We start from the raw sequence: 13,335 nt of genomic DNA, 5'->3' as shown, positions 1-13,335 counted from the left end.
TGGCTCTGGGACCCGCTGAGCTCTGGTTGGTTGGGTCGTTGGATCAGTAAATTGCTTTCTGTTATCACCCATTGTGAATATCTGTTATCACCCATTGTGAATATCTGTTATCAGTACTGTTGTTGATTGTTTCCCTCTCCCTTGCCATCCCAGTAAACTGTCCTTATCCCAACCCACCAAGCTTTGCCTTTGTTTTTCCATTCTCCTCCCCATCCCGCCGAGGGAGGGGTGAGGCATGGTGCTCAGCTGCTGGCTGGGGCTAAACCACGTCAGTAGCATATGCTTGCAGAGCATGTTCTGTTTATGAACGTTTCTCATGCTTTGCTTTGCTTGGCTCTTCCCTCCATTCTCCCGTTTCTTTTCCCCTTACATTTTGTTCATTCAGATTCCTGTCACCTATGCAGTTGCTGTTTTGTCATCAGGGAGTTAAAAGTTTGCCTGTCTTCCAGTAGTCTAATTGTCTCCTTGGCCAACTCTTTAATTATGTTTATATCTACATTTTTTGGATCTATCTACAACATTTCTCATAAGATTATCCCTTGTGGAAAGGCAACCTCGTTAGAAGAACTTGTACGTAGCATATGCTTGCAGAGCGTGTTCTGTTTATGAACGTTTCTCACGCTTGACTTTGCTTGCAAACAGGAAAAATCCTTCTGGGCCAGTTCTCCAAGGAAAACAGGTGGGAGATGGTGCAAAGGAGCTGTAACACCCAGCTGCAGAGACTGCACTGTAGAAGTCTGATGTAAGGAAAAGTCACACAAATCCCAGGGGGACAATGAGAGAAGCGGTGGGGTTGGGGAGATGAGGAACAAGGCTGTCCATACAGTGTCAGACCTCAAGGGACTGATTATCTTACGTGTCCAGACCTTATGAGGACACCATCTGGATCAATATCAATTGCAGAATGCTTCTATCACCTCTTCTCTAAATGGAAAAGTTATAAAATACAATCTTTAAAACAAAATGTATTTTTTATTAGGAGTGCTTTAGAATCTTCCTCCTTAACTACACAATGAAATGACTCCAATTACCTGTACAAGTCTTGAAGACTTGAAGAAAATTACAGGAAGATTATTGGCTTGCTAGGACTTTCTGTATTTTAATGAGTCCATGGTGTATTTGGGGTTGAGTCTGTGAACCTCAGATACTGAGAGGAGATTGAAGAGACTGCTCAAGAAGTCAAAGTCAGAAGCGAAACCCAAGGTACCTTGAAGCATTAATGGTCCCCACTGAGGGCCATTACTGACAAAGCCTCCCCGTGGACTCGTTAGAGCAGATAATTGGAGGCCATGACTGCAGGTAGGCAAAGGCAGAGTGCAGGTGGCTGTAATGCTGAGGAAACCCTTGGTTTGTTTCATGAAGCAGAAGGGCCAAGGCCTGACCCCCAGGCCCAGGGAAGGCAGATCCTGTCCCTCACACGTGGCTCAGGGCTCTTCCTGGGGGCATTTGGGTGTGAGGGTGTCACCGAAATCCAGGAATAAACCTCGTAACACCAATGTAGTGTTAAAAGGCAGGCATTCTTTATCGCAGCGCTGGATGCACGGGGGATAGCTCCACCCAACGTGCATGCCAGGTGATCACCAACACACAAGTCGTATAGAATCAAAATATACATATTCATTATTTTTCCAAGAAAAGGCAGTCCTGTGATAATCATTTCTTAGAATCCATTTCCATATTCTCCTCCCCGTCACGCATGCTCAGTGATTTGAGTCGGTGGTCCTCAAGGGTCCCTGGTGGTCATCAGTGGTCTCGCACCCGTGTCCGCTGGGTGACCCTCTACTTGCAGGCATGCGCAGTATCCTTGTTGTAGGTGCACCTGTCCATAGCAACTTACTTCATAAGATTAATATCTCCAAACCTATTGTTTGGTTTGGTAGGGACTGTGCATGGAACATAGCAGCATTGTACCTTGCCATGGTCAGTTAGCTTCATTACCTATCACCTTGGTTACAAACTAATTATCTCAACCTGATCCTATAGTTTCTGTTTCACGGCCCCTATCCCACGGTTACAAGGGTGAGCAATGCCCAGTGTAGGAAAACTGTGCAACACCCCCAGGCCTCCCCAGGCAGGGGTGAGGAAGAGACAAAGTCCAGAGCATCAAAATAACGTTTTACCTGGTAGGCCCTGGTGACAGAGCGAGCTGCCACAGCCAGGAGGGCAAATACCTCGGTCCTGTTGGGCCTTTCAGCCGTGCCAGAGTCCTTGGCCATCCCTAATGCAGTCTGTCCTACACGTTCCATGCCTGCACCTCTTTCCCTTCAGGCTGAAGACACCCATCTTTATTTCCCACCAAGGTCTCACCTCAGCATTTCTGTTACCTTCACTGATGTCGCTCTACTCTTGCTGGCTTTTCCTTGAAAGACAAAGCCATGGGCTGATCCAGACACCCTCTGGGTGATCTCTTGCACCCCAAGGCTACCCTTTGAGTGACATTTCTTTTTCAACACAACAAGTCTGAACCTTCCAAGCTGCACTTTGTGACGGTTTGCTTCTCTTCCCACTACCAAGAAAAGCTCCATCATCTCTGAAACCACCCTTCCAGCAGTTTTCAGCTGCTACTGTAGTGCCCTGAACCTCCACTCCACCCAAGTCTCTCAGTTTCTCCACGGAGGCCCCAACCCCCTTTCCTGGCAGATGTCCTCTGGGGCTGCTCCAGTTCTTGCCCACTCCTCCAGGCTGGCAACCCCATGCCCAGGCACACGAGTCCAGATGTGGCTACACCAGCGCTGCGTCAAGGGGGGTGATAACACCCTTGCCTGGGTGGCCACAGTCCTCCTAATACAGCCCTGTGTTCAGCTGGCCTCAGTCACTGTTTATAGTGTTTGCTCCATCAAATGGCATTTTAAATGATACTTCACCGAGTCTGCGTGCCTTTCTTATGGGGGACGTAACAAACCAGAACCTCCAGGTACAAAACAACGACCAAGTCATATGCCTGCTGCTGGCTGTCAGATTCTCAGGCAGAAGTGATGTCATAGGCACCACCACAGCCATGTGTCCGCTGATGGCCAGTCACCGCAAGTGACTGGAGGTTCCAGTGACCTCACACTCACCTCCATGACCATGTGTGTCCTGCTGGCATATGAGCTTCTCAGACATAATTGATGTCATAATGATAGCCAACCCATCAGCCTTCTCTTGGCCTAACAACTGACCAGACAAAAGGAACCTCACCATTATCTTCCAAGCCACATGCCTGATGCTGGCCTTTCAGCTTCTCCAGTAAATGCAGCCAAGCCATGTACCTGCTGCTGGCCCATCAGGTACTCAGGTGGAAAGGACATGACAACCCATATCCAAGCCCTCCTCCTGGATGGGCCTACCAGCAACTTAGGGAAAGGGATTTCCACAATCAACTTGCCAACCACGTGCCTTCTGCTGGCCTGCTGGGGATGCCAGCAGATGTGAGCCTAAAAGCAGATAACCCAGCCATGAGTCAGGGGCTGACCTATCAGCTACTGCAGAAAGAAGTGACCTCACGGTCCCTTTCCCAGCAATGCTCCTGCTGCTGCCCTATCAACTCCAGAGACAGAAGTGACCTCCCAGCTGTGACCTCACAGCCACCTTCACAGCCTTGTGCCTCCTGCTGGCCCCTGAGATCCTGGAGCACAGCTGGCCTCACCATAGCATTCCCACCCATCTCCTCTTTGTGGCCCATGAGCTCATCAGATACAGGTCACCTCGCATTCCTCCTCCAACACCAGGCGACTCTTCTGGGACCTCTCAATCCCTGCCCTGTCCAAGGGGCCAGTCAGAGCAAGTTAGGGTGAGGAGGGGCTGAAGGTGAGGGGCTTAGAGCACAGGAGCGAGGGCTGTGGGAGTCAGGTGTTGAGGTTCGGGCTTAGGGATTAGAGCTCACCTTTCAGTCCTGGGGATTAGGCAAAGGCTTAGGGAGAGGGTTTGGTGTTCTGCTGAAGGTGCCTGGTTCGCGTGAAGGCTGTGGGCTGGCTTTGTGGGTTAGGGTTTTGTGTAGGGCTGGGGTGAGGGCCAGGGTTAAGGCCAGCGTTTAAATGCTAAGGGTGGAGGCTAGGGGCTAGGGGAAGCAATAGGGTAAGGGTAAGGAGTTATGGGGTTTGGATTTGGCTTAGATGTTAGGTTTGAGGTTAGGGATAGCCTAAGCTCAGTTAGGTCAGTAAGAGTGGTTTACTATCAGGGTGAGGATTAGCCTTTAGGGGTAGAGTTAGGGCTTAAGGTTACTGGTTAGACACAGTGGAAGGGCTTAACATGAATGTCTTCACCGTCAATGTTTTCACAGCAACATCTCCATAACCTATTTTAATTCTTTAGCATCTACTGGCCAAGCATGTCTTCCTTCCCCCAAGTCTCCCATTTCTTTTGCCCAGGCTCCTCCTGTCCTCCCCAAATGCGTCATCTTGTTGGGGGCCTCTTTCTGATGAAACCCATGAGCTCAGAGTATCTCTCTCCCCGCTGCTGACCAGCCAGAAGTGACCTCACAGCCAGCATCCAAGGGGGCACATTGTGCTGCTGCGCTTGAGAGGCCTCTTCACTGCCCACCCAGCAGCACTGGGGGAAGGTGATGCCCTGCACCATCCCAGAGGTTCCCTGCCTGCAAACCCGCTCATGCATCCGAAGGGTTCCTGCGTCACTTTTCCCACAGGGGTGCTTCAGTTACCACAGGGCTTCTTGGATGCAGTGGCCTCCTCTGTGCGGACAACTGCATTAAGTGCAGAATGTAAATGTTAGACAAAAGTTGAAGGTTATGCAGAAAAAGAAATCTATGTAACAGCTGACAAAGTCTTCATTTCCAGCTTTTAATGATTTGTTATGAAATTTTACTGATCGCTGACCAATGCTGCTAGTATCTGGCTCCTCCTCAGACTTTGTACCACTGACAGAATTTGTTCCTGATCCTGGCCAGTCAACTTCCCACCCACAACATCGTCCACTTCTTCAGTCCAGATGTTAACAACCTGCTCTAAGGAGACTATGGGAAAGCACATCCAAGGAGGTGCAAAAGTCCAGGCACACAGCATGCCCTTTGTTCCCCTCCCACATGGGCTCAGCAATACTCTTCTGTCCAACAAGTGATGGAGGTGGCTGCAAGTGCATGTGCCCTGTCACCTTCCCAGGAAGTGAGGTGAAGCTGACCAACTTGCAACACTCCCAGTCCTCCTTCTTGCCCTTCTTGAAGATGGGTTTGATATTTGCCTTTTCTGAGGACCTTGGAACCTCCCTGATCTCTCTGCACCTTCCGAGATGCTTGAGAGGCCTCGTGATGACACCAGCCAGTTGCACCAGCACCTCTCTGCTCCTTCTCACACCGAAAGCCTTCTTCATAGCCAACATGTCCATAGGAGCTCCCAGGACATGGCACACACCAGTCCAGGTCCTCTGGATGGGTTCAAAAGAGAACCAGAAGTGATTTCTTCCTAAAGGCCCACCACTCCAATGGGTTCTCTCTGCTGCTGACAGCTTTCCTGAGCGTTTTTCTCAGTGTTTCCCTCCTGCAACTTCTCTGGTCCACAGGCTGTAGATGAAGAGATTGACCAGGGATGTGAGGATGGTGTAGAAAAAGGGCTTTGTCAAACTGTCTCAGGAGGGCTGTTCTGGGCATCACACACCCAAGAAAGTGAGTGTTGTAGAAAGCAGTGGCACTATTGAGGTGAGAGGAACAGGTGGAGAAGGCTTTCTGGCTGCCCACGTTGGATGGGAGAGCTGCCCCAGGGTGGCAGCTCTGATGCACACGGGAAGGGAAGGATGGGATCGAAAAAGCAGGCGATGAAAGCAAAGAGCATGAGTGTCGCAGTGTCACTGCGTGAGAGCTCCAGCAAGGGGGTGAAATCACAGCAGAAGTGGTCCGCGCCACTGCAGCCACAGAACTACATCTGGCACACAACTGAGCTGCTTGCTGTAGATGACAGAAGTCACCCTAGCGAAGGGGCAGCTGCCCTCTGCAGACAGACCTGCCAGTTCATGAGTCTTGTAGAGAGCAGGGGGTGGCACACAGCCCAGTACTGATGGTAGGATGTGCTCACCAGTAGTAAACACTCTGTACATGCAAAAGGTGCAGAAAACAGTACACTAACACCGTGATGAGCAGAGATGGTGCTGTCCCCAGTCATGAAGCTGGCTATCAGCTGGGGCAGGGGGGTGGTGCAGTAGCAGGTCTCCAGGGAAGACAGATGCCTCAAAAAGAAGCCCATGGGGGTGTGCAGATGCTGCTTTGCCACCATCCGCATGATGATGAGGGTTTTCCCAGGCACAAACACCACGCAGGTCATGAGAGAGAGGAGGAAGACAGTTGTCTAAGGGCTGGGAACATTCCCCATTCCATAGGTATGAGGGACTCCATGACTGCCCCATTGCCCTTTCTCTGTGGAGGGTTTTTGGTCCTTCATTTGCTCTCTAACTTTGTAGGGAACTTGCAAGGAAGATCATTTGGTTTGGTTTTCATTGCTTGGGTCTCAAACAGACAAATCCCTGCAAGTACATGTATTTTGTATAATTAAAGAAGGAGTATAGCTCCTTGTTCAGACAGTTGCTGGGTCCCACGAGTGAGGTAGATAAGTAGAAGTGGGGTGTCCACGTTTCTTTGTGGACAACATGATCACAGTAAAAAAAGCAAGAAAAGAAAACAACTGACCCAACAACAATGACAACAACAAAAACTAATGCAGAAAGACTGGGCCTGTAATGAGTTACATTATGAGTCACATGCTGAAGAAGGTGGACACTTTACAGCTTCTGGACAAAATTGAGTCATCAGTTTCCACACGGCTTCCTTGAGCTCCTTGTTCCTCATGCTGTAGATGAGGGGGTTGACAGCTGGAGGTCCCACCGAGTACAGAAGTGACACCACCAGATCCAGGGTTGCGGAGGAGACAGAGGAGGGCTTCAGGTGGGCAAACATGGCAGTGCTGACAAACAGGGAGACCACGGCCAGGTGAGGGAGGCACGTGGAAAAGGCTTTGTGCCGTCCCTGCTCAGAGGGGATCCTCAGCACGGCCCTGAAGATCTGCACATAGGACACCACAATGAAAACAAAACACCCAAATCCTAAACAGACACTAACCACAATTAGCCCAACTTCCCTGAGGTAGGCATCTGAGCAGGAGAGCTTGAGGATCTGGGGGATTTCACAGAAGAACTGGTCCACAGCATTGCCGTGGCAGAGGGGTAGGGAAAATGTATTGGCCGTGTGCAGCAGAGCATAGAGAAACCCACTGCCCCAGGCAGCTGCTGCCATGTGGGCACAAGCTCTGCTGCCCAGGAGGGTCCCGTAGTGCAGGGGTTTGCAGATGGCCACGTAGCGGTCGTAGGCCATGATGGTGAGAAGACAATACTCTGCTGACATCAAAAAGAGAAAGAAAAAGAGCTGTACAGCACATCCTGCGTAGGAGATGGCCCTGGAGTCCCAGAGGGAATTGGCCATGGCTTTGGGGAGAGTGGTGGAGATGCAGCCAAGGTCGAGGAGGGAGAGGTTGAGGAGGAAGAAGTACATGGGGGTGTGGAGGTGGTGGTCACAGGCTATGGCAGTGATGATGAGGCCGTTTCCCAGGAGGGCAGCCAGGTAGATGCCCAGGAAGAGCCAGAAGTGCAAGAGCTGCAGCTCCCGTGTGTCTGTGAACGCCAGGAGGAGGAACTGGGTGATGGAGCTCCTGTTGGACATTTCCTTCATCTGGGCATGGGGACCTTTTCAAGGAGGATAAGGCAGTGACAAGTTAGAGCATTCTTCTCTGAGCAAAACCTAGTGCATTTCTCACAGAAACTCCACTGAAACTGCCTCCCCTCCTTCAGGAAGACCTTTGGCAGGTCCCTCTCATCAGCTGTGGTTGGTGCTGGCTGAGGGTGCCGCAGGTAGCTGGGGGCTCTTCTGGGGTCTCTGCAGGAATCAGTTCATCCCTACAGCAATAGCTAAACAGGAACTCGGGGTCACATAAGATCAAATCCCCTCGTGATATCAATGGACTTTTCAGTATTGTCCCTCCCAATTCACCTGACCGCAGAGCAGAGTTGAGGGGATTTTGCTTTGTGTATTTTGTTCTAGTTGCCCCACCACACCTGAGGAGCACCTGTGAGCACTGCCACTTCTGCTGCACTCCAGGTGCAATCTTGTGGGTCCTGGCAGGCAAAGGGACAGTGCCTTTGTGCAGAGTGAGGAGAGTCAGTCTGTCCATCAGCCCTGGTCTCTGCTGCCATGTGCGGGCAGTTCTTTGAGCTGGGGGATGATTGCCCCCAGATGTTCCCTGGAGAAGGAACTGGACGTTGCTGAGAGCAGAGGAATCCAGTTCCCAAGTGCAATCTCCAAACCCCTCACCCTGTCTCATCGTACCTGAGGAGGATCTCAGCTCTGCCCTCCCAGCCAGGGACACAGAGGGCTCAGTGCAGCTGCCCGTGCACAACCGCCCAGCAGCATTCCCATGGCCTTAGCACTGAGGTGTCTTCTCCATGGGGCTCCTTCATAACACACACCTGCCACAGGAGAGCTGTGCCCTTGTTCAAGCGCAGGATACCACCCAGCAGGGAAACAAGGAGGGAAACAAACCCTGAAGCTGGGGTGTCCTGAAGGGAGAGTTTTCCCTTTTGTATCACTGGGAGCCAGGGGATTAGGAGGGGATTGGGACACTTTACTCCCATGGACAAATCCGTGTGCCAAGACCCCCAGGGCTGGTCTCTGAGGTGCATCTGAATGCCACCCCCCATCCCAGTCCAGTGATAGGAACAAGAGGAGCAGAGAATGGAGGGGGAAAATGGACAAATGCCACAGTGCTGCTGCCGACGGAGGCAGGACAGGGACAGACGGTCGGGTATGTGATAATTTCTCCTCTTCAGGGCTGAGGTCATTGAGGGCAGAGGCTATGCTGGGTGGGAGAGAAGAGCAAGGGTTTTCTCTGGTGAAGGCTTCTGCACTGCAGCGGATGGCAGGGAAGTGCCAGAATCCTCCCTCCCACGGCGTTTCTGGGAGCAGCTCCCTCTCCCTCCCTGCCCATTTCTCTGCTGCCTGGAGTAGTCCCTGCTGGGAGCTGCTTCTCTGCCTCCATGCTTCTCCCTGTCAGTGCTCACAGTCCCCATGCCACCGGCTGTGTGCTCAGCTCTGCCCTGCAGACACCTCCTGGTAGCCAGGCACTGCCCAGGAGCATCCCTGTGTGTGCAGTTGTTAAAGAGCAGCTCAGGAAATGCTAACAAGAAGTGGGGTCTCAGTGCCCTCTCTAGAACAGAGAAATAATTCCAGGCTCCTGCTGCCCAACCAGGCTACCAAGCCCTGGGCACCCGTGGCTGCACATCTGGCTTCACACCCCTGCAGCCATCCCTAGGAGAAGGCAGCAATTACCCCCTGTCTCTCCGATGGTGCAGCAGGGAAGCCCTGCTCTGGAGCACAGCCTCCTCCTCTACATTAGAGAAACTGACAGAGTCCTCCTGACAGAGCCCATAAACTGTCAGATGTACCAGTTGTAGGAGATCCCTCCAGGAACTGAAGCTGCGTTGCCCTGCAGCCAGAGACTTACCACGTAGAGGGCTGTGAAGATTTCTCCCTCAGTGAGCTCTCAGCATCCTCCTGCTCCCAACTGCCTTGAAGCTCTCTCTGCCTCGCAGGTCTCCTCTTGGGGCCTGCAGGCAGTGCCCTCAGCCCTGCTCCTGGGCAGAGCTGTCTCTCTGCAGCGCTGCCTGCTTGCCATGAGCTCCCTCCATCCCAGGAGCCCAGCCCAGCTCAGCAGCAGAGGACCAGCCCAAGGCAGCACTTTCTCTGCCCCCTCTGGGCTCCCTCAGAGAATGTCCCTGGGGCTCCGGGGGAACCTGCTGTGAAACAGGCTGAAGCAATCTCTGATGTTCTCTCCTGCAGCTGGGGAGAGAGACTTCATTCCAGCAGTGTCATTTCTGCCATCTGAAAAAGAGTGATGTCCAAGCATCACCTGTTCGTTGTCCCATCTTTGGACAGGACATCCAGGCAGGGACAGGGAATGATCTCGTTCACCACTGCCGAGGGAAGGGATTCAGTCCCCATTCCATGTTTCTAGTCCTGGGGCTAGAAGTGGACCCAGGTGCCCCCCACGCACAGCACAAACCCACCGGAGGTGGGATTCCTCTGGCCTCAGTTCAGGAGTGCACACAATAGGCACCTGCTTGCGAGCTCCTTGTCTCAGCTCCCGTGCTAATTAATGGGGACGGAGGCCAGGACTGACGTGTTCAGAGGCAAAGACCTGGTGACACTTGAAGTGCCAGAGGTGGTGCAAGACACGTGGAGCTGGCTGGAAGATCTAGTGGGGCCATGCTGAGAGACAGGGCAACATCTCGGGTCATCATCATGGAGGCTGGAGGGGAATCTCTTTGGCCAATGGAAATGACATCAGATGCCCACGTTTAGGATGATAGAACGTGTTTCTATTTGTTATGTCCTGGGCAGCCTACGCAGGGATTCCTCTGATGAGATGGAGTCATGTAGCATAGGGAGAGCCAAGTTCCTCTCTGCCTTTTCATCAGCCAGCTTTACTAGATCTCCACTGAGTATAATCATAGAATCATAGCATGGTTTGGGTTGGAAGGAACCTCAAAGATCATCTAGTTCCACCCCCTCTGCTGCAGGCAGGGACACCCTCCACTAGACCACATTGCCCAAAGCATCATCCAACCTGGCCTTAAACACTTCCAGGGATGGGGTATCCACAACCTCTCTGGGCAACCTGTTCCAGTGCCTCACCACTCTAACAGTAAAGAATTTCTTTCTAATATCTAATCTAAATCGACCCTCCTTCAGCTTAAACCCATTACCCCTTGTCCTGTCACTACACTCCCTCATAAACAGTCCCTCACCATCCTTCCTGTAGGCTCCCTTCAGAACCTGGTAAGCCACAATTAGATCTCCCCGGAGCCGCCTTTTCTCCAGGCTGAACAATCCCAACTCTCTCAGCCTGTCCTCATAGGAGAGGTGCTCCAGCCCTCTGATCAGCTTCATGGCCTCCTCTGGACTCACTCCAACAGCTCAATGTCTCTCCTGTACTGGGGCCCCCAGAGCTGGACGCAGTACTCCAGGTGGGGTCTCACAAGAGCGGAGTAGAAGGGCAGGATCACCTCCCTTGACCTGCTGGTCACGCTGCTGGTGATGCAGCCCAGGACACGGTTGGCTTTCTGGGCTGCAAGCGCACACTGCCGGCTCATGTTGAGCTTCTCATCAATCAACAACCCCAAGTCCTTCTCCTCAGGGCTGCTCTCAATCCATTCCTCGCCCAGCCTATAGTCATGCTTGGGATTGCACCAACCCACGTGCAGGACCTTGCACTTGGCCTTGTTGAACTTCATGCGGTTCACACGGGCCCATCTCTCCAGCCTGTCAAGGTCCCTCTGGATGGCATCCCTTCCCTCCAGCGTGTCGACCACACCACACAGCTTGGTGTCGTCGGCAAACTTGTTGAGGGTGCACTCGATCCCACCGTCCATGTCACCGACAAAGATGTTGAACAGTGCCGGTCCAAGTACCGACCCCTGAGGAACACCACTCATCACCGTTCTCCACTTGGACATTGAGCCGTTGACCACAACTCTTTGAGTGCAACCATCCAGCCAATTCCTTATCCACCGAGTGGTCCATCCATCGAATCCGTGTCTCTCCAATGTAGAGACAAGGATGTCGTGTGGGACAGTGTCAAATGCCTTGCCCAAGTCCAGGCAGATGACGTCAGTTGCCCTTCCCTTATCCACGGACGCTGTAACCCCATCATAGAAGGTCACCAAGTTTGTCAGGCACAATTTGCCCCTAGTAAGGCCATGTTGGCTGTCACCAATCACCTCCTTGTTTTCCATGTGCCTGAGCATCGTCTCCAGGAGGGTCTGCTCCATGATCTTGCCAGGCACGGAGGTGAGACTGACCAGCCTGTAGTTCTCTGGGTCTTCCTCTTTACCCTTCTTAAAAATGGGGGTTATGTTTCCCCTCTTCCAGTTGGCGGGAACTTCGCCAGACTGCCAGGACTTCTCAAACATGAGGGAGAGTGGCCTGGCCACTTCACCCGCCGGTTCCCTCAAGATGCAAGTCATCAGGTCCCATGGACTTGTGCACCTTCAGGTTCCTTAGATATTCTCGAACCTGATCTTCTCCTACAGTGGGTGGTTCTTCATTCTCCCAGTCCCTGCCTTCTGTGACCTGGGCAGTGTGGCTCAAGCATTTGCTAGTGAAGACTGAGGCAGAGAAGTCGTTGAGTACCTCAGCCTTCTCCATATCCTGGGTAACCAGTTCACCCATTTCATTCTGGAGGGGACCCACATTTTCCCTCGTCCTCCTCTTATCACTGACATACCTATAGAAGCTTTTCTTGTTGTCCTTGACGTCCCTGGCCAGACTAATTTCTATCAGGCCTTTGGCTTTCCTAACCTTTTCTGCGGTTCAGGGCTAAAGCATGTGCCCTGTGTGGCGAGGCTGAGGGATGTGGGTTTCTTCAACCTGGTGAACCTCCTCCAGTGAGGGTCATCATCCAAAAGGGGTAACCTCCCGAGAAATATTTTAGAGAGATAGATGCGAAATGAGAGATATAAAGAGAATGAAGGAGTGGGCTGAAGAGATAACTAGACTGCCGAAAGACAAGGGCAGGCCTCTAACTCCCTGAAGCTCAAAGCAGCACCTGGGTAGTTGAGAGGGATCTGACTGAGCAAGGAGTAAGGAGAGGGGGAGACTGGAGAGCAACAGGAAGGGCATAGGTCCAGATAGCCTGCTGAGAAATGCCTTTAGACCTAGTCATTTTGTCAGGAGAGGTGGCAAGATTCAGGAGAGTAAATACACAGGATCACGGACAAAGTACTGGCAGTCCAAGTACAGGGGAAGATCAAGATTTCTTCTTCTGCAATTAATTCAAGGACTTTTCTGCTTCTCACACCAAACCACCAGAGGGTAGGCTAGGGGTGCAGAGGAATTTGGGAGGGGACACAGCCGGGACAGCTGACCCCAACTGACCAAAGTGATGGCAGGACCAGTGGGTGTCTCCAATGGCACAAAGGGCGGGGGAGGGCTGCACTAGATCCATCCCATGGGCTTTCCAAGAGAGTGTCCTGAACCACTCTCCAGTCCCATGTCCCTTTGGCTGCAAGCTCCTCACAGCCTCTCCTGGCATTGCAGGGCCCTTGTCATCCCATGGTCTCCTCAGGCTCACCTTTTCCAGTGGGACACATTACCTTGGATGGTCACTCATTTTATGAGTTGCCCACCCAGGCTCACGCACTGTCCCTGGAGATCCCCTGACTTCTGGCAGCTCCCGATTCCTCTCCAGGATGGCATCTGCCATCAGCCCCGCTGCAGGTGGGACAGTGCCCGGCAGATAAGTCAAAGACCAGTTGTTGTCTGCTTAGGCATGTGTGCCATGGTTTAACCCTGTCCGGCAACTGAGC

At 52.3% G+C, this 13,335-nt stretch overlaps 1 protein-coding gene across 1 annotated transcript; it reads right to left on the bottom strand.

Annotated features, from left to right (window-relative positions):
* Window positions 1-975: 975 nt before the first annotated feature.
* Window positions 976-7,636, bottom strand: LOC129200690 (olfactory receptor 14C36-like). The gene is made up of 2 exons (XM_054811967.1): window positions 6,741-7,636; window positions 976-1,000 (listed from the first exon to the last, which is right to left on the bottom strand). Exons 1-2 carry the CDS (start codon window positions 7,634-7,636, stop codon window positions 976-978), a joined length of 921 nt encoding a protein of 306 aa, XP_054667942.1.
* Window positions 7,637-13,335: the final 5,699 nt, after the last annotated feature.

This window comes from Grus americana, unplaced genomic scaffold (genome assembly GCF_028858705.1).
Source record: "Grus americana isolate bGruAme1 unplaced genomic scaffold, bGruAme1.mat scaffold_419, whole genome shotgun sequence".
In the NCBI taxonomy this organism is placed as follows: Eukaryota; Metazoa; Chordata; class Aves; order Gruiformes; family Gruidae; genus Grus; species Grus americana.
The sequence above is the reverse complement of the archived record's forward strand: the minus strand, read 5'-3'. Positions and strand labels throughout refer to the sequence as shown.

Coding starts and splice junctions, on each gene's coding strand:
- LOC129200690 (XM_054811967.1), bottom strand. CDS start 7,636: ATGTCCAACAGGAGCTCCATCACCCAGTTCCTCCTCCTGGCGTTCACA. Junction 1,001..6,740: donor AAGGAGCTCAAGGAAGCCGT/GTGGAAACTGAT, acceptor TGTGTAGTTAAG/GAGGAAGATTCTAAAGCACT.